Source organism: Topomyia yanbarensis, chromosome 3, assembly GCF_030247195.1.
Source record: "Topomyia yanbarensis strain Yona2022 chromosome 3, ASM3024719v1, whole genome shotgun sequence".
Taxonomy (NCBI): Eukaryota; Metazoa; Arthropoda; class Insecta; order Diptera; family Culicidae; genus Topomyia; species Topomyia yanbarensis.
Genome location: NC_080672.1, coordinates 33,057,232 through 33,079,786, shown reverse-complemented (window position 1 = coordinate 33,079,786; position 22,555 = coordinate 33,057,232). Strand labels below are relative to the sequence as shown.

The following is a 22,555-nucleotide window of genomic DNA, read 5'->3' as shown; positions in this document are numbered from 1 at the left end:
TCACGACAGGCTTTACTACGTGGAGCTTTATCACAACAAAGTGCTGTTATCCTAGTCTGTATGGCGGTCGATCGGTATCTGTGTGTCCTGCATCCTCGAATCTACTACAAGCGGTCCAGTAAAAAAGTAAGTATCACTACTTGTTAAAGGGGTGATTTTTTCATGGCCGCCAATTAGGCATACCAGATAATAGCATAACCAGTTGCTGATTGTAGCCTTTTGTGTCCAGGGGGACCGTAATTTTTTTTTCTTAAACTTAATATCACAAAAAGCATTTAATTCATCTAGTAGAGAGTTTCCGTTTCCCGAGGGTTTTCGGCTTCCCGGGATTCGGGAAATAAATAATAAATTTCCCGGGAAATCCCGGGATCCCGGGAATACAGAAGAAAAATAAAAAGGATTTTCTTGAAAACAAAAGAATAAATTGAAAAGTTTTCAAACCCGTTTGATTGCATGTATATCGGTCCTAAAGCAGTTGTCAGAAGATGACGATTTGGTGGCCTACACATCATTCAATCATTTGATAACTCGCCAATAAGTTTACGCAACATCAACTTTTTCTTGGCTATATGTATTACCTAAATTTTGGTAATTACGATTACGATTGGGACGATATACTAAACGCAGCTACTGGAGTTACTGTCCAAAATTGGATTTCGTTGTTCTGATACGATGGAATGTGATCAATTTAATGCAAAGCACCTTGTTTGGTAATTTTTAATGAAAAGATTGAGCTGTTCCAGGCTAGTGTGCAGTTACTTGCGATTAAAATCATTTCCGTCACAGTAGGATCAGCATAATTTTGAATTAAGTGTGAATCAAAATCAAACAGATAATGGACGAACTGTGCAGCGATGGATGAAGCCTACCAACGATTTCCTGTTACGGGCAGGAATCTGGATTGCTTGATCGTATCCCTTCAAAAACCTTGCCTGCATCCTTGAAAGCGACATTCAAACAGTTTGGATGCGCATGATATTGGACAGATACAACGTCATGTATATCTTTTCATACATCTAAAAATTTACAGATATTACAGTTACGGTATAACAAATAAGACGAAATGAACCGACCAAATATTGCTGCAGACGTTCTAGATACATTCCTTATTTTAAATAGCGTTTGCGTTAAGCATGATATCACTACAATCCACCCAAGTTTAGAAACAAACACACATTGAATTTTTAGGAAAGTAACGCAATTTCCATTACTAATTTGATCGCAAGCCCTTTTATTCGAGATCTAACTATTAAGATTAATTATAAAAAGAGCTGTTAAAAAATCTGATCAATCGGCTCATCGGTTACAGAGATATCGTGCGCATCACTAACGCTTCTGTAAGGAAATGTACAACGGTCAGCAAATTAATCCATTTTTGAATAAAAAAAAATCAACATTCTTTAGCAGTGTTTTGAGTATGGCTTGGACTATATACCTAAAAAAATCACGAAAACATATCAGTGAGCCTAAAAATATATAGTCCATTGATCTGCAAATCAGTTGAAAAAGCACAATCTGCATTCACTACTCACTCCAAATGTTTGCCGGTAAAGATAATTCCTACAGAATTTCATTTGCAGAACCTAAGTCTTTTGGAATAAATTAAAAATCTTTTTTCCCGGGATTCCCGAATCCCGGGAATGAGAAAACCCAATTTCCCGGGAATCGGGAATCCCGGGAAATCCAAAAATCCCGGGATTCCCGGAAAATAAATTCCCGGGATGGAAGCTTAGCGTGATAAAATATTTCTTATAAGTCTGACTGTATTCATATTCTCATTTTTATTTTACAGAAAGTATTACAAATCAATAAATTTTTTTCTAGAATTCAGTATAATTTACCTGCAATATAAAAATGGTCGAACAAAATTTTCATAATCCTCAAAGATAACAAATTTATCGCACCACATATTTTAATAAATCGTGAACATTGCCTGTCCACTCCGTCTCATCAATATCTGTCAGACTTATTTGCCCACCAGATGGGCGCTACACACAAAAGGAAACATTGTGTCCACAAGCACACAACTTGGCGTTGATGATGTCCCGCAAACACAGAAGTTCGGATTACTGATCAAATCAGCTGGAAACATGATTCGCTTCGGTAAGCAACGTATTGAAAGCTGCTATTTCTAAATAAATCCTCAAGGAGAAAACTGTAAACTAAGTAAAACATTCACTTGCTGCCGAGAAATTTAATTCGTCCATCCACGAACTTACTAAAAATAAATTGGCTACTTTTCCAATGAACTTGAAACCGACACTAACTCATTTCGACTTAATGGAGCCACGAATCACACATAACCAAAGCAAACGATCCCATATATTGCCCAACATAACGAAACCAATGAATCTCCTAGCTACCCCAATTCAGTGTCATCCCATCGACAGACACGCTTCTCGGAAATACTACTCTGCAAGATTTTCCCCACACATATCGCCACACAGCTACCAATGACGATTGCCTTGGTAGAATTCCGCTTCTGATTGACCTAGACGTCCTATGTCGAGCAGTAAAGAACGAAACCACATTATCACTTCAGCTTAATTAAACCATAAATCGTGCTGGTTTCACAAGTAGTAAACACCCGGTCACCGTACCGCGACCCCCTAAATCCTCTTCACTCTCTATTTTTGACCATTGCCAGTAGGGGTTGAAATTTCAATCAGCCCATGCTCACTGATGTATTTGAACTAGTCGTGTTTGCCTGCGGTCAGGGCGATTGAATAATTATAAGTTTGGTGCTTGAAAATTTATTTTCTTTCTTAAAACATCAATTGTAATGAGATTTGATCTTTTATTTACCAACACCATATTTAAATACCCTATTGCGAAAATAATCGAAAAATGTCCTTTTCATTTACCAAAATCATACGAAAATGACGAAATTTCGAAACTACAGGGTGTACGGAATCAAATTACTGCAACTTATTTTCTATGAGGTTTTTTTAATTAAAATTTAGGGTGAAACTAGTTAAAAGTTTCACATGTTCATCCGATGCGAAAACGGAGTCGGAAGGACAAATTTGGTCAAGTACCTAGTAAATCTGGATCTCTCTCACCGTGCCTTTAGCAAGAAGCTGGGATTGGTCCAATCTACGGTAAGTCGTGGTTTGAAACAGTACAGCGAACGTTTGACCGTCGATAAGAAGCAATACCGCAGAATAAAGTGGGAAATCATGTGCGTGCTGTGCAAGCTCTACACTCAGCTGTTGACGAAACTGCATTGTCTCGTCATTAATGGCGAGAATTATGTGAATGCAGCTTTCCGGCAGCTTCACGGATTTCTTTTCTTCACTGCTCGTGATAAATTCAATGTCCCTGAGGAAGGTAGAAGACTTAAGATGTATAAGTTTATTAAACAAACATATGATTTGGCAGGCAATTTGCTCGCGTGGAAAGCAAAAAGACCGTTCGTGACAACCGGAATAGTCAATGGGCAGGTTGCTTAAAAGGATACCTCCAATAGCTTCTACTTCCACTTTTGGGGTCTCACGATAGGACTACCATTTTCTGGGTGGCTTTAACCTCATGCTATTACTCGAAAGATGTTTTGGAGTTATACAGGGCTAAGGAAGTGAATTTCGCTGATCAGAAATTTAACTCGAACATATGATTTTTAATCATTCTCAAATTTTCACAGTCTAGGTTAGGAAGACGGTAACCTTGCCAATGCACTCTCAGCTACGTATTACTCGATCAGGGTTGTTAATGCGATGGATTCAACGTTATCATTTCAACGCGATGTCGTTGAATCGATAATTTTTTCGTTGAAATCAACAGCGTTGATTTTTGCGTTAATTTCATCGTTCATCGTCAACGCACTTCGATAAATATAACGTTAACGTTAACGAAAATTTTGCGTTGATTTCTGTTTTGAGCACGTATAGAATGGTGCTTATGCTATCTAGTAGATCTCTAGTATTTTTAATATATGTTTACATATTGTCTTTGAATAAATAATGTTTCGTACTGACTAAAATGCTACGTCAACTTAAACCTATTTTAATTTGAACATTTCTCTATTGATATTGAAGTCCAAAAGGTGAACCGCCTTGACGTACTGACACACCGGGCCACACTTATGTTAGATATAAAATAATAAGGCTGCAATTTGATTTTCCTTGGACTACCAGCCTACCAAAAGGGTCCAAACATGAGTAAAACTAAAATATTTCTAAAGAAGTCTAATTGAAGACGCATACACTAGTTTACAAAATAAAAATAAAAATCTGAACTTTAATATTCGAACACCATTTCTGATGTAAAATTTTGTACTGAATCCAAAAATGAGGTCCAAAAAATTTATAGTAGAACAGTTTTCGAGTTACAGTACAAAAATGCATTTCACCTTTAAAATTAAAAGTGCGTTCAGTAAAATCCAAATACCTTCGGTTGTGGTGCATCGATATGAAATATTATAATGTTGAATTAAAGGTAATTGAATGAACTTTCGATCGTTAGAACATTTTATTTTAGTGCTACTACTGCTGCTGGCGTTATTTACGAATCTATTGAACTTTTTATTGATTTTTCGTCATTTTTTGTAGAAAAATGAGCGTTTGGTCAATATTTTGGGCAAGATAATGCAATCCTACAAATTATATTTTTATGGGAAATTAAAGCCTAATAATAGCCAATGAAAATAAGCACTTATTAGTTTAAATCGGATGGAAATTGTGAAAGTTATTAAATTTTTGTAGAATGGAGATTTTTGAGTTTCTCTGAGAATTCTGACAGAGTCCCTCAGAGAAACTCAAAAATCTCTATTCTACAAAAATTTAATAATTTTCACAATTTCCATCCGATTTAAAATAATAAGTGCTCATTTTCATTGATTATCAGGAGGCTTTAATTTTCCATAAAAATATATTTTTAGGATTGCATTATCTTGCCCAAAATATTGACCAAACGCTCATTTTTCTTCAAAAAATGACGAAAAATCAATAAAAAGTTCAATAGATTCGTAAATAACGCCAGAATCAGTAGGCGCACTAAAACAAAATGTTTTAACGATCGAAAGTGCATTCAATTACCTTTAATTCAACATAATAATATTTCATATCGATGCACTACAACCAAATATAATTGGATTTTACTGAAGGCATTTTTAATTTTATAGGTGAAATTCATTTTTGTACTGTAACTCGAAAACTGTTCTACTGTAAATTTTTTGGACTTCATTTTCGGATTCAGCACACGATTTTACATTGAAAATGACCACCAGCTTATTTAGTTCAGAAATGCTGTAAACTAGTGATATGGGTGAGGCTCGCAAGACGAAATAATTTTATCAAGTAGACCTAAACTCCTCTAAGCCATTCGTTTTGCTGCTTGAAAATAGCAGCACCAGAGCGTCACTTCCGTCTGATTTTTTTTAATTGGAAAGAAAATGTATTACATATGTGGTCTACCATAGTCACTGAACGATACAAAGGTGTTGAAATCAACATTTTAACAGCAATCAATCTAGCTTGTGTACACTCCTGAAGCAGTAGCTTCGTCGTATTTAAACAGATTGTTGAGAATTTTGGTAGCGTCAAATATTTAATAATTTAATAATTAATTATATTAGAAATGAACAAAACTTTGGAATTCAAATTCCCAAGATAGGCTCTTCGTGAGAATTTCTGAACTATGGGAAATTTACTATGAATAACGTTTTTATGTTGCGAAATAAAGTTTTTTTTTCCTTTTTTATTAACGACTAAGAGTGAATCAATTTTCCTTTTTTATGTTTTTAACGACATTCAATTGGCAAGGGACTGGAAAGTGAAGTATATTTTTCAATATTAAGAGCCATAGTACTCAAGGGAGAGCAAGGACACTTTTCTAAACTTTTCCTTCAACTCCTTGCTCTCCCTTGAATACTATGGTTTTTAATATTGAAAAATATACTTCACTTTCGAGTCCCTTGCTAATTGAATGTCGTTAAAAACATAAGAAATAAAGAATAAAACATAGCATTCAATTCACCCATATTCATTTTATAACCTCAATTTACGGATAAACGACAATCGCTAAGACTAGCACAAAAGAGACATCTACTGGCTACCAAGATTTGGGTTTGTTTCATTAATTCTATGCCTATGTTAAGAATGTTCCAACAGCTAAACTCAGAATCTGTACTTTAAACAAAATTAAAAATATACCTTCCTACAGAAATATAGTGAAGACCCGATTTTATCAGCCCCCGATTTCATCTATCCCGGATTTCATCAGCTTCATAAGAAAGTTAATAGTTGGTAGTTTGATGGGCTCTAGCAGACGAACCAAGTTGAATTCGAGTAAATCTTTTCTTGAGCATATATTTCTTATCTTAGAGATCCGAAACATGCAAAATTTTTTTTTTTTGACTTTGCACTGGGAAGGGCAGGGGAGCTAAAATTAAGGAGGTTATGAGGTAATATCTATGGACTAAAGAAGAATATTTTAAGATCTTCGCTTTCTTAAAAAGAAAGAAAAAAAGATTTTATCAGCCTAAAATTTACCAAGGGGCTGATAAAAGCAGGTCTTTACTGTATAAACTCCATGTGAAAAAATATACAATTTCTCTGGCGAAAAAAATACTCAGAACAACAGAACTCAACACAATAATTTCCGATAACGCTAATGTTTAATTCAACAAAGTGCGATGACGATGACGATGAAATTAACGTGAAAATCAACGCCGATAATGGCGCTAAATTCATCATTATCGGCGGTAAAGTTGAATTAAACGTTAACAACCCTGTACTCGATTCTGAGAACCACCACTTTAATGTCCGTATGGACATTGTTTCTTGCGTACACGAACTTTTGAAGCTCCTGCTTCAAGCTGCCACTACTTTCGGCTTCCCAAGTCTGCTCTTGTTTTTTGCTGGTGCTGCTGTTATTGTTGCTGCGGCTGATGCTTAAGCTCCTCCCGCTTTGCTGAATACCTACCCAATACCACTAGCTCTCAGCGCACCACTTCTGACGAACGGATTCGTCACGACTACTCCGCATGTGTGGGTTTCTGGTTTGTTCTCCATTTCATGGGATCCCTTCTCCGGGCCGATATTTTTACTCGTTGTAGGTAGTCACCTCTTGTGATCCTATGGTTATCTTTGCAAGTAGGGAGGCCATACTATGGTTGATACTATCCTACATAGGGACATAGCCAAACTCCGGCAAGCCATCACCGAGCTATAGAAACATCACTCTACCCACCCCTGGGTGAATTCCAACGAAACACTTTTAAGGGAACGACAGTGAAAAAGAGCAAGTTTATCGGACCAACCCCCATAGCCGGAGCTCCGGTCGGCTCGTTCAGCCTGCTGGAGCTTTGAGGATTCAATTGCCAAAAAGAAAAAGACACTGACAACTCCAAAGCTACCCCGACATGACTCTGCTTACACCCAACAATGACCTCACCATGTCATCAATAACAATTGTTGAGTTTATTGCAACATCTCGCAATAAACTCAACAACTCGAAAACGCTTAACTCGACAATCAGAAAACAACCAAAGCAAGAAAATTCAACAGCTGAAACAAAACAAACAACCCTGCCGCGTTGATCACGACCGGGGACGTTCTGAATCCTCCCGATGCACCCCCGGCGGCTGTTGGCGTGGGCCCGGGCTTTATCTAGGCAAGTACTTCTAGACCAAATGCAACAGCACCAAGCGCACACAAAGAGCTCAACACTTTGAATTCCACCCTCAATCGCTCAGACCACAGTAATATCAACCATTATCCCCGTTACCCAAGACCAATAACCGGGTGCTCCTCACATCCAGTACGGTTTCACTACAGGAGCAGCGATACGAATGCCCCGCAACGGAACAACTATACTTATTCCACTCGTTGGTAGAATCCTTTTGCTCAGATTCACACGGAGTGAGTAATATCAAGAAACTCTGCATACCGTACATCAAACAAGTTCCCTCTCCACGTCGTCCTCCACCACCTCTGAAGGTACCAGAAACATCTAATGAGTCCATGGTGGCTGTCGGTACCCGGTTCTCCCGGGTATGTTCCTACCATCTCAAAACTCACCAGATAATTTATCTGGATTTATCACCGTGGTTCGGACACCGTTACACTTGTTTTTTCACCTAAAGGATCCAACCTCAACCAGACGGTAGGTCCAGGAACCAGAGCTGACCTGCCATCTGAGTTGGTAAAACTGGACACCGTCCTGATCGTGGTCGCCAGAAAGATCAACTTTCCAGTAAGATGCACGGTGGCATCTATATACATCCCTCAGGAAGTAAACGACGTCAAAAACGTATTGCGGAATCTCTTCAAGTAACTGCAGACTCCCCTACTTCTAATGGGCGACTTCAACGCCCATTACTCAGCGTGGTGTTCAAAAAGGTATTGCCATCGCGGTAACGCCATCATCGACGCACTGGAAGACAGCGAAGCGGTGACGCTAAATGCTGACAGCAAACGCCGATCCACATCCACTATATGTTCTAACCGACATTGGAATCTCTCATGGTCGGATGCCCCCCTCGGCGTCGCGGAGCCGCCGTAGGATCTACGATTGGGCGGATTGGCTTACCTACGAACACAACGTTTCCGCAATTACTCGCCAGAGGAACTCGAAAAAGTCATGACCCAGACCGCAAAATCATGCATGCTCCGAACTTGTGGAGCACCACTAAACCGAGCGGTTCAACCCAGAAGTAACGAAGGCAATCAAAGATCAACGAAAATCTCTTCATGCTCTTCAAAATACACCCCTACCCGGCTCCACCGGACCATCATCGATGGGATGAGAGATCGATGTATTTTCAACGTCTTACGAATCAGCCTAGGCAGGTCATCGCGAAAGCCAAGGAGACTGGGCTGCCTTCCTGGACGGGATTCGTTTCGACTCGTCGACTGCGGCACTGCGGAGAATGGTATACGCTATATGTGGCAAAAGAAGACAAAACGGCTTAGCCTTAACATTCAATGGTACCACAACAGTTTAACCGTCCGAAATTGCGAACAAAATCGGGAAACACTTCGTTTTGATTTCCGGGGACTCCTCCGTTCCACTCTCCTTCCTCTAAAACGAAAGGAGCCGTGGAAGCCACCCTTACAATATTCACGCCAGATGCGAGCCAGAATTACAACAAACCTTTCTCCGATGTCGAACTCGCCACTACGCTAAGTACAGCACAGGGACAATCTGCCGGACTCAACGACGTCGGCTATCCACTGTTAAGCCTTGGAGAAAGATTTTCTCCAAGCGAGCGCTACTAGACGGATCCAATAAGATAGCGAGCCTCTACAATACAACTGGAATACTGCACTCATGATCGTCATCGCGAAGAAACGCGAGGGAACCAGAAACCCGAATGACTTCCGACCCTTCAGTCTACTCCCTTGCATTGGGAAAACGATGGAAAGAACGGTGAACAGGCTCTACGTTAACCCTCCCCGAGGAACTTGATCATCATGACCGTCGCATTCCGAAAGGGGCTCGACACAGACATTAGTCTAGGCTGCCTCGGTGAAATATTAAGCGATGCCATAACCAACGACTTGCATGCGGATATCGCCATCCCCGATCTCGCCAAGGCCTACAACATGGTATGGTGCGATGGAGTGCTCCGTCAGTTGCACCAGTGGGGCATCGGCGAAACCTTAGCTGCTTCTTCATGCAGTACCTCAGTCACTGAAGATTCAGGGTAGGTATTGGAGGAAACCAATCAGACCTATTTTGGCAGGCAAACAAGATTCATCAAGGCTCGGCGCTGACAGTCACACTATTCCTAATCAGCATGAACTCCCTCTTCGCCATGCTCCCGAAAGGCATATTCGTGTTTATTTACGTCGATGACGTAATTCTTGTAGCTATCGGAAAAACGACCGCACTAGACTGAAGCTGCAGGCTGCCGTAAATGCCGCTATTTCGTACTGTTGCAACTCCTGTCACGTTGCCATCGACCAGCAGGCCAAACTGGAACCGCCGGAACAGTAATACCATTCCGGAAGGAGCCAAAAATTCTTGGCGTAAATGTCGACCGAAGATAACTTTACTTCCGCATTGTCGACGGGTGATAAAAGACTGCCAAAGCAGAAATGGACTTCTCCGCACCATCAGCTCGCGACTTCCGAGGTGGAATAGGCAAACTGTACTCAGCATCCGCCAGGCCCTCATCCACAGTGGTTTGTTCTACGGCCTTGAGGTAACCAGTCGTAATTGTCGTAGTTGATATCCTCGCAACGCTGTATCACGGAGCAATCAAATCGTTCTCAAACCTGGTGCCCAGCACTCCTGCAAAATCGCCTGCGTTGAAACCGTCGTGTCGTCTTTCTCTGCCGATGAGCAGTGGCGGTAGCTGTTCTACGACGAGCCACTGGGTTTCTAGAAAAAACATCTGGTGATGAGTGCTATCTGCTACACACAGCCATAAACATACATACCACGCTTGCCGATACCCCTCTTCCCACAGTCACATAGGTACTATTCATAAATAGCGCAACGCATTTAGGGGGGAAGGGTGGTCTGACAAATTGTGACATATCGTTACATAAGGGGAAGGGGGAGTAAGGTAGAACGTTACGTAGTATGTTTTTACTGAAGAAAAACATTTTTTTTTAAGAATTTGTTACGTAAAAAGGGAAGAAGGGATAGAGAAACTTGTGACAATTTGTTACATGGGGGAGGGGGGAGTCAATTTTGGGCAATTTTTGCGTTACGTAATTTATGAACGGTCCCGTAGCTACATCGGATCAACGACCGCGCCTGGCACGACCATGACCGAAACTCAAACATCCGCCTGGCTGTATCCACCAGAACAGGCGATCCTCCTCGTGCTGTCAAAGCCAAATTACTCCAGATGGTCGAACAAACATCTACACCGACGGCTCGAATAGTGGCGAGTGGGTGGGCGTGGGTGTGTGCGGAATTGGAGTGGATTTCGCCCGTCGCCTACCCTCCGTGTGCCAGTGAAACCGCCGACATCGCCATTGCTCTTACCAACAAATCTGAAGACACCCCGACAGTGATTCTCGCCGATTTCCTCTCGGTCATTAAGACTCTGGAATCAGGGCAGTCTAAACACGTCCAAGCTATACAACTATCCTGTGACCCGCTAATTACCATATGGTGGATTATCGGGCACAGATCGTAAATCTGATACGTTGGCGCAGGTATGCGAGTATGATTGCGAAGGGCTCGAGCGTTTGTATGTTAACGTTTTGTTTCGGTATATAAATTTGATTTAGTAACCCTGTGTCCGTGAATCTGATGCTTACTTTTCAGTGTACGGTTCAGATGCTAGAAGAGAGTAAGTTCTACCATTCGTCCGTCTCGCTTAAAGGCAATTTTCTTACGGTTTACGATTGATTTGATTTAGGATTCGAGATTTCTCGCATTGATGTTGTCACATACAGATTTGATCGTTTCTCTCAGTTTTGCCTGTCACATGTAGCATGTGTTATCAAAAACATTGCGAAACATCATGTTCTTAATGCTCTCAACGGATATAATCCCCGAAAAGATAAAAAAAATGTATAACAAATGTCTCATCACACTCTTGGTTGTATTGAAATCGTTTTATTTTATTCCCTGCAAATTCGAAAACGACTGGATGAAGTTTGACGAACCTTTTCTTGCGATGCAAATTGATTCTGTACTCCCATTATGAATGGAAAATATTTTTAAAGAAATTTATCTTTAAGTACACTAACGTGCCCATAACTCCAAACCACTTCACGTCCAACACTTCGATCTAAGGAATTCTTATCAATCCTGATGATAACAGAACCCTTGGGCAAAATTGATGTTCCTCCTTACCACATCAAGTAGATGACACTGATGACGGACGAAATGTTAGCAGGGATAAATTGCCAATAAATCAAATTTTAATAGCTTTGACTTAGCTTCCTATGTAGTCGCTCCTTCTTCAGTCTGTGCATCAGAATGTAACGCAAAAAACCATTTTGATCGAAAACACAAAATAACCGCCAACCATCGTCTCTTTTTTATTGAATTTACTCAAACCTATAAAAGACTAACTTGTTGTTGATTGTTTGATGATGTGATAAAGTTTAAATATGAAATTAAATCTGAAAATCATGACCACGACGATAAAAGTACACCAACGCAACGGAGGAGTGGATGAAGTGGCAGTTGTACAACTGGCGGTTACTGAAGTTGAGTGTAAATCGTTTCGATTCTAGCAGCCTAGAACCGGTGCCGCTAGGATGATGTCAAATGTACCAAACATAATATTGGAAATGGCTCAGTGAGTCAATGTTTTTGAACTCAGTTTTCGGAACTAAGGACTTATATTATGAGGTAATTCAGTGCGCAAGCTGATTAAATTTGATAGCATATTTTTATTCCAAAGGCAAATGCACCTAAACTGAGTTTCAGATTCGGGATACAAAACCGCATATAAAATGCGTAAATTTAAAACTCCAAAAAACAGTTCAAATTTCTCTCGAATTGACAAACTGCGTTGAAAGAACACATAAAAACGACATACTGCAAAAGATCCAAAACTGAAAATCCGACTTTCACCGGATGCCCCAAAGAAAATCATCCAACCGATGTTAAATAGCTCTCCACCCCCACTCGAACCTTGTCGAATCCTGCCGTACATCCGAACCGGCAATCTATTGAAAAGCGATGAAATCGACCGTAAAACGTGGTGTTCTTCCTCGAAACATGACCCGTTTATCGGAGGTACATCAGCCGTGCGAACAGACAAAGATGACTGATGCGATGTAGTTACAGTTGCTGGTGCCGATACCGTTTGAGGCGCGCTACTACTGACTGGGTCATAAAATTGAGCCGTGTAGGCAATCACGACCGTCGCGTCGTAGTCGTCGGTCGCCGTTCGTGAAAGTAACGAACTTTAGGGGGAGTTGCCTTTGTGGGTTGTAACGAAATGATGATAAGTGATCTAATTTCACCCCGATAATGTTCCATCGAACAGTTGCTTTACCGCATCAGTCAACTTTCTCGGAATGGTGGGCCAGCTCTGACATGGCATAGATGGAGCGAGTGCAAAAAAAAATCCGAAAGGCGATATTATTGTTTTATCATCAATTTCGATAAAGAGATTAGGTTGATAATGGAGCTGGATTCCGGGGTAGTAAATAATTCTATTTTATAACAAATCTCTCTGTCAAGGAATTCCAAAAAGGCGTTTATAGGGGAAATGAACAATTTTGCTTGAGGTTGAAGAATAGCTCGATTTCCCATTTTGTTTTTCAGTTAATAGAGTTAACTGGGGGTTCTGAGATTTTCAACTGCCAGCAAAATCTTTCAAAAGATTTATACTCAATTGTTCGAGGTTAGTCAATAAAACCAATCAACATGTGTGATGTGCTTCCAAATCTTCGCAATTTGTTCTTGTCACAAAAAAATAAAACATGCGAGGGGATGGACCTATTCGATTTGTGTCGATCGATTTTCATTACCAACCACTTCCATAACTCAATTCTTCAATGAAGGATAAAAAGATATCCGAAGATTGAGTGCCTATCGATAGCCTGGAAGGCTTTCAGAAGGTCGTATCGATGACGGTAAATTACCCAAATTATTAGATTATTCAGATAGCTCAATTGAGGAAAAACATTCAACACAGTTTTGATTGTAAGGTCAGTTGATATTGTCTGAGCGTCAGTTTTCGGATGGTGATTGAGTTTATTGCTTAACGAAACATGGTTCAAGTTCAGATATATAGAAAATATAACATTGCTCATGGAGTTTTTGGCACAAGACAGACGGCAGACGTTTTAATAATATTTACTTCAATCAAAATTCAGCAAAGCATTGAACCTATTACTCCAACCTGTGTCAGTCTAGATATGCCCCAACATAATGTGCCAGCTGCGGCTTCAACATACAAACCAAACGATGCCAATTTGACACCATGCAATTTGGCTCACGTTAAGAATGGGAAGATTTATACATACATACAGTAACGCCGCAAACTAAAGCACGGTTCAGATTCCGGAATCTGTCTAGCATGAAACTGTCGTGTGACAACAGGCAGGAAACCATCTGACTGATCTGGGTGCTATTATTCAGCATCGATCTATCGTCGCATACTGCGAATGGCATCACGTTGAGATACTGACATCGGCTTCCCCGTTAGCAGTGCCGCGCCGGAGTCTCGATATAAATTATAATAGGAAAACCATTCCAATATTTCCGTCGACGTCGATCCGAGAATCCCTTTAGTGCAAGACGTTGACTGCACTTTCTTTCAGGAGCTGGGATCTATTTGGGAGTTCATGAATGTATGCTTCACGACGATTCTGCATTTAGCGGGGAATATATTTACCGTTCAATCAATGTGCCCTTTTCAAACCCTAGAGGGTAAATGTTTTACGAAAACACCCACTAGAGCAGTGGAAAATTGAGTTTTTCGTTCGATTTTGCCACACCACATACGGATATTGAAGAAATAAATAGAAAAAAAGCTTAAGTTAAAATTAAAATCCCATTTGAATTGTAAAGCGCCTTTGCGAACGTTTGGCATCCGGCTGGATGTAGTATCTTAGCTAAGCATTGATTCACTTGCTTCCTGCTCCTACGATGTAGAAGGCAAAACAAACCAGAAATTTCCAAGTCAAGGTGCTACTCTGAACTGGAAACTCAAAGACTGGAGAGACTAAATTATATCAGCCGCAAAAAGAATTGAGTAGTCTAACGAATCACTGACACAAAAAAAGTTTATTTCCTCTGTAATTGTAGAATTCAAATGATGATAATGCCTCAAACAACCTTTTAGTATTTGCTATAAGCAGTTGTATACTGTATCATGGTATTCTTGATGTGGTAGTTCAAGAGGTAAGGTGCTGGTCTTTTAAACGTCTACCGTAAGTTACAGATCCAACAAGAACGCACTAGCCCTCTAATGAAAACATCTGTTCATAAAAGTTCATGGAAAAAGTTACGGTTTCGTATAATAAACTGTCTACATAAATCGTGGCCTACCTCCCGAAATCATGTGTTTGTGAATCTCTTTGCCAGGACCGTTGGCGAATTGATCGTATCGTTAAAGTTGGATAAGCTGTAAGTTCGATAATACACTGTCACAGTTGAGCAGTTGTGGCTAACTATAGTTTGCTTCCGGATTGCTGAATTTAAATGTTGTACTATTAGGGTGTACCACTGTAGTGACCTTGACCGACATTAGGTGGGTTCGCTTGTATTGACGAACGGCAGTTTGTACTGGATCTGAATATTGATGGTTGATTGTTGGCGACGAGCTAAACCTGAAATTTATTTATTTATTTATTTTCGTCAAGCATATGTAGACTACATAGAATGGTTTTACACAGGAACACTTCTTCTAGAAACTTGGAGATTTCCTTCGTTGCAGCCTTGCAGGAGCGTTTCGGATTTACGTCGCCCAGTCAGGGCCGACGCAACACTTTTTTCCCGAGTGGGTAGTAAGATTCGGAGTGATTTCTGCTCGTAGTGACGAAAGTTCAGACATGGTATATGTAAGCGAAAGTGTAATATCATCTGAATTCCGGATAATACCTGGTGGCTATTTGGAAATACCCTTTGTTAACGAGCTGTGCAACCGACGGCTCAGCGAAAATGTGTTTGTTGATTACTGATACTACAAATGTTCCACGACTAAGTACCAATTACTCTATTCTTTTAAATTTCGTTGCAATTATTTCCTGTTTCCTCCGATAAAACCTTCTTTGCGCAGGTACTGAAGCCCGCATGATAGTGTTGACTAATGGGAAGGCATCTCCGACAACAGACATTCCCTCTGGCTCAATGGAGGTCGATTTGAATATGTATCCGACGGCAAAATAATTCTGATATAAATTAAATTCATCTAATACAACATGCCCCTGGAAGGTCTACTTCCGGACCGAATATAACCCATTTAACATCACCGATATATCGCGTAAACTAACTAAACAACACTCGGCCGTGTACGAACAAGTATGTTGTCTACGTACTCGCCTGGGATGTAGAGATTGGTGGTGTAGTCTTCGACAGAAGCCTCAATTGGGGTTGGCTCCTTCCAGAACCCTTTGCTTCAGTCAGTTCTGTTCTGCAATCAAACACGCTCAGCATAAATCGAGGAGTATAAGAACTTATTTTCAATCAGTCTCATGTCGAGCCTATCACCGGATCCACTCTTTCAAACTTTGTTCTTTTGAACGGGGCTCGTCTACCTGTTCGCCTTTTTGTGCCTCAGGGTATGCCATCATTGCGAACAATTGGGCCGTATAGCTACCCAATGTAGAAACGTAGAAACCACGACTAACTTCTACGCTCCCTTGTTCACTAAAAGGCGAGAGTCTGACAATCCTATTGAGGGAACATGTTCTAATGTGCCTATGAATGTCCGAAAAAAAGAAAATCATTTCCTCTTCTAAGCTGCCTCGTGAAGACCTGAGAGTGTCTTTTGATGGGTGCTATTATAAAACCGAAGTAAGTGGCTCCTCGTCTCGGAAATCTCAGAAACTAACAGGAATTTCGTCATGGGACATTAAAAACCCCAAGTGTCCCTATATTTCATTCCTATAGTTTTCCTACACATCAAAAAAAAATCTGAATTTTATCGTTGATGTAATTCCAACCTTGTCACAATCTAACAAACCGTAAATGACAAAACGACGGAATATAACCGTATTCTTTTTAATTTTACATAAAAGATGTACTTTCCATGTGCAGTTCCAAAATTACACTTCAACATTTTAAACGAACGCCATATGTGGAGTAAAATTTCGTGACTTGCAATCGCAAAATTCAACGACATGTAAAATTAAACTCAAATGTAAAACTGTGTCATTTTTGAAGCTCGTATATGTCATGGTCAGGAGACGTAAATTTACATGAATTTTTCTAGGTATGTAGGTTTAACACGAAGTATTTAGATAACTTCCGTCTTAGATCTTTCACAATTTTAACATTATTCGCCTGCGCCGAGTTAATCCTCAGTACCAGATATTGAAGTGGTCAGTTACCAAGTCCGAATCAAAAGCAGACATTGTTCCCCTTTACATCGCACCTCAGCTGGTTCAATAAGACCAACTCCCACGGTATACCATAGGGTTGTCTTCACGTTGATAATCGATCTATCTAACTGCATGATATTAGCGACAATTTCAATATGATCGAGACTACTTCACTACCACGGCCAAGCGCGTTGGATTTATCATTGTACTCGACCTCAATTAGTGTACCTATTGATTGGATCAGCTACGCGTCCACTATATCCGAAACAATCGAATCAAAACAATAAATTCCTCCGGTGGAAGCATACAAGGTTTTAACTGGCTTGATTATCGACAATGCGATTAAAGCTCATACGAAACGAGATGCGACGCAAACAGCAGTGGACAATCTCCCACTTCGTGCTGGGTAGAGAGCACTCAGAATTATACGCGAATGGCACTTTTTGAATATTCCTTTGAACTTTAGACATGTTGAACATATCATGTTCTAACATTGACATGTTAGAATGTTGTTTGAACTTTAGAAACGCAAATGAAAAACTTAATGAATGCTGAAAACACGGTTATTGGTACCGGTTTGTCGATGGATTAACTAGAGAAATAATGTTTCATATGGTGGCTAGGTCCTACTTTGTGTATTTCATTCAACCGTTGATCCATTTTTGGCGACAACTACATTCCAAATAGATCTTCACTCAAATAATTGATGTTTCGCGATGAAATGATAATACTTTTTTTAAACGCAATGATGCATAATTGTTGAACACACAAATTTATATGACAGCATGTTGTAGTGCGCATATTACTGTAGCGTTCGTTAGATGATGACAGCTATGCATCGCTTCTATGCTAATTATTATGACAGTAGTGGTGAGGGTGTGCTGCCTACATTCTCCCCACAAAACTGATGGTTTTATATTTACCAATCAACGACCATGTCCACATCGTTACAGTTCCAAGGATGCTCTCCATTCGATGGATCATGGAAAGCACTCCTTGCATTTTCTGGGATAACTATGGGAATTCCTTATATCTTTATCTAAAAAATCATATCAGATTACCTTAGTTTGAATTCTCTTGCTCCATTCCGGGTAATGAGAAGGCGGACACTTAGATTAGAATGGTAATGAGAAAACGCGTACAGTTAGGCATTAGAAGGTGATATTCATGAAAGATCGCGTAGCTTCAAAGAGTTTTTGAGTATTTCTTGTCAGAGGACGCTCGAAAATTGGCATATTTTGTGGAACGTGAAGCTTAGGAATCCCAAAGGCACAAGCAAGCCTTGGTTCAAGGGGATGGATAAGGTTCATGATATCATTCGGATGATATCTCGGGTCATGCCCAGTCATTATATATTGGATGAGCATCTCCGGTGTAGTGTGGTCGTGGAGATCGTTGCGTCTCTGCGCTTATGGTGACAGCTATCGCAACATTAAACATGTTCTCTGGTCTTGCGCCTAATGTCCTAGCGCCAGATCTCCGTTAAACGAATCCCTTCGGCCTCGTTCCAGTCAGAGATGTACTAGCTATCCTCGATCTTCCTATCTGTTTCTCATATACAGATTTTTAAACACGATAGATAGCCAAATTTCATTATCTCTTCTCATTTGGATGATATGCTACCGGGAAATCTGGTCCCAAAAGAGTTCCCAGTGGATCCACGGCGGGCAGTCGGCGATCCGGTTCATAAAGTCCTGTAGTATTCTTCCGTTTGCCAAAAAAGCTGCAAGTTTAATTTCTTCTTTTCCCTAACGTTGTTGTTCGCCCTCTCTTCACTTTTCCTGATTCGGTCTCTGCTAGTCTGATGTTGAAATCAATTCCCCTTGTGCATGTTTTGCCTTTCATATAATAAGTCTAATAGTATTTCTCCTTGTTTCAATTGTTAATATAATAGTTCGAGCTTTAAAAAAATAACAAATTGTATATCTAGTCTTTGAAAATATTTTTAACTGTATCCTTTAGTCTGAATAAAAATGCACTAATATTTTTTCTGCATATCGATCTGAATTTCTTGTTTTAAGATGTCTCAAAATATATTCCTCTTAGTATTACTAGAAAATAAGTTTAAATTTTAAACAAATCCTAGTTATTATACCATATTTTCAAGAAATTTAAATTGTAAGTCTAAAGAAATTTGTATCTCAATAAAAATGATATTATTGTGCATCGAGAATTTCAGACGCATGCATTTTGTGCGCAAGACAAATATGCGGTTAATTTCAAGTTTTAGTTTGTTCCAAACTTTCGAGTGGGTATTTCACCTCTCGGTTATTTCCGAGTGGGAAAAACTACCTATACTACCCACGGGAACCGCCGGCCCTGATCAACGATGTTCCTCTCGTTAGTCAAGTATAAATATATGTTGCCTTCAAATAAAAAAATTGTGTGCTAGCTACTACTAAAATACTTAGCTAACTTAAACCCATTTTTAATTTGATTATTTCTCTACTTGTACTCAAGTCAAAAAGGTGAAAAATGCTATTAAAGAGCCGGCAGCAAACTTATTAAAATGGGTGCAACTGTATTTGGATTTGGACTGATGTCGCTTTGACCACATTGGCCACCAACAACCGTTCTTGATTCCATAGAAACAGGAACTGCAAAATGTTGAAAGGGGGAGTATAGGAAAATTTCCAAATTGAATTTGTAATTTTGATGCCAAATGTCTTTAAAATGAATGAAACGTCGAGATTTCATGCAATCTGAAAATGATTTGGCGTAAGTTTGACTTTCTTGGACTTGATTGATTCGGCACATTTTTGCCTCTCATATAGAAAGGTTATGCCATCACTCCGAAAATCGTCCACTTAATCTAGATCAATTGTTTTGCCTAAAATATATATTCTGGATTTTAGCAGGGGAATAACTCCATTCCCTCAACCCTCCCTCGCAGATAAAGGAAAAGGAACAAATTGATGCAGTATACACCGACTTAAAAGCAGCATTTGACCGAATCGGCCATCGAATACATTTAAAGAAAATGTCCAGGTTGGGTGCGTCGCGCAATTTTGTTAAATGGCTGAGTTCTTACTTGCGTGATAGAGTTCTACGTGTGCAGCTTGGCTCTTGTGTCTCTTCTCAGTTTACGAACAAATCTGGGGTCCCACAGGGCAGCAACATGGGGCCACTACTGTTTGTGCTATTCTTCAACGACGCAGCTTTGCTTCTTGGTTTTAGATGCAAACTGGTTTACGCTGATGACCTGAAGTTATACCTCGTAGTCCGCAATATCGACGAGTGCGTTCGGCTTCAAGAGCTTCTGGATACATTCGTCGGCTGGTGTCGTAGAAATTGGCTCATTGTTAACATCCCAAAATATCAGATAATAACTTTCCACCGCATAGTCAATCCTATACTTTACGACTACCAGATCAAGGGGCAAAGGCTCAATAGAGGCGTCTTATTGGATGCTAAGCTAACCTTCAATCTGCACCGCTCAGCTCTAATCTCGAAAGTTACTCGACAACTCGGGTTTATTTCCAAAATCGGCCGGGACTTTAAGGATTCGCACTGCTTGAAGGCGTTATACTGTTCGTTGGTTCGCCCACTACTCGAAAATGCCAGTCTGATTTGGATTCCTCACCAGTTTGTTTGGAATCTACGAATTGAACGTGTGCAGAAAAGATTTGTTCGGCTTGCTCTACGAGACCTTCCCTGGTGGAGTCCTTTGGATCTACCACCGTACCCAAATCGATGCCGACTGATCGGACTCGACCCACGCAGGAAAATTCAACAAGCAGTGTTTGTGGCGAAGGTGATCAACGCAGAAATCGACTCTCCATAGATTCTATCACTTATTAACTTCCGAGCTTCGCAACGACCTCTACGCTCCACTGGCTGGCTTCAGCCAAGGTTTCATCGCACGGTGTTTGGATTCAACGAACCGATATCAGCATGTATGCGAAATTTCGCCACAGTTGAGCCTTTGGAGAACCGTCGCACAAATTCGCGCAGAAAATATCGCGATCTTCGTTACTATAATTAGATTTTCGTTTATTCATTAAGACTGTGTTGTCAGATGAATTAATTAATTAAATAAATAAATAAATGTCACAGGATGGTGATGTGATACCACACATTAAGGGGCCATGCATAAATGACGTAGCATTTTGGGGGGTAGGGAGGGTATGCCAAATTTGTGACGAAGTGTGACGAGGGGGAGGGTAGGGTCAGAAGTTGTGCGACGTAGCATTAAGTTTAAAACCCATTGTTTAGAGAAAACAATTTAATGATCATCCATTCCCAAGAGAAATAAATTTAAATTCAAACAAGTTACTTTTGATGCGGTTTTTCATGAGGTAAATTTTACGATTCGCGGAATTGCAAGTTCGCGAAAATACAAAAAGATTTTGTATGCGGATTTAACTAGCTACATTAGTTAGCTGTTGCTAATTAGTAGACTTAGTTTGAAAGCTGAATTAAATTTTCACTTCGGATTCAACCAAACAAAATTTAGTAATTTAGATGAACGTATGCTTCTTACAATCATTGGCGGCTGCACGATTGTGAACTGAGAGAACTTCTCCTCATGCTCCCTTTGACTTATAAAATTCAAAACAAAACTATCAACACTATATTTGTCATGAAATGGGCTTATTTTACACGCAATTTGCTGTTATAATGAAAATGTTGATAAAAGTCGTCAAACATTTTGAAAGGACATGTAGGTATTTAAAATAATTGAAAAACATATGTAATTTTTTTCATCTCCCGGGCGCTTTGCATGGGATGAGGGGGAGGGGGTAGGTAAATGCTACGTTATTTACGAGGGGGAGGTTAGAATTTTGTGACCAAATGCTACGTGGGGGGAGGGAGGGGTCAAAAATCGCCGAAAAAAAGCTACGTCATTTGTGTACGGCCCCTAAGACTCCCTCAAATCCCTCTCATTCACACTTTCCTCATAGCACCATCCCATCGCACCTTTCACAGGTCAACACCTTTCTCATTCCCATCGCTTTTACCAAAATAAGGTGCGGGATGGTGGTTGTGGGTTTTTAATCCTCGTCACACACCCACCTTCGCATGCCTAAATAATTTAGCAATTTATTTTTTTGTTTCAAGTGTTACAGCGTCGACACGTAGCTTATCAAGCTCGTGACTGGCGAGCCATTGTATATAGGTGTAAGATGTACTAAGAACGAAACAGAAATTTCCACAATTACATTGATCCAGCCATGAAATTATAATTTGGAGAAATGAGAAATGCATCCACTATGTGGATTAAACCAGGTTTTTTTTTCATTAAAAATTCACAGCAGAAAACCGACTGCAAAAACAGCGTCCTACTCCAGACGAAAGCTCGCCTACTATGTTACGCGGATGGTTTCATGAATACAGTCGAAGAGGAGTTGACAGCATGACCTTCATGTTTAATTTCGCTGGCAAGAAACCAACATACATCAAAAATGTTCACACTTTTAACTTGAACGTCTGCACTGAATGTTGCTGAAGAAATTTTTTATCCAGTGCTATCATTAACCCATCTTTTGATGTTTTGTGGTTTAGTCCAGTCTGACTTAACACCGACCATCTAATCAATGTTAATTTCTGATTTTCTCCAGAATAACATCTGTACTACTAATGTTATATCTATTCGCAATGAATACTCGTCAGTATAATAAATCAAAATTAAGAACACA

The 22,555-nt window shown here is 40.0% G+C and overlaps 1 protein-coding gene across 1 annotated transcript in view; it reads left to right on the top strand.

Annotated features, from left to right (window-relative positions):
- Positions 1-22,555, top strand: part of LOC131689655 (5-hydroxytryptamine receptor 1A) — a 172,232-nt gene that overhangs the window by 91,668 nt on the left and 58,009 nt on the right. Inside the window, exon 3 of the mRNA XM_058974896.1 lies at positions 10-126. Coding sequence (XP_058830879.1) covers positions 10-126 — 117 coding nt within the window. The remainder of the gene's footprint in view (positions 1-9; positions 127-22,555) is intronic.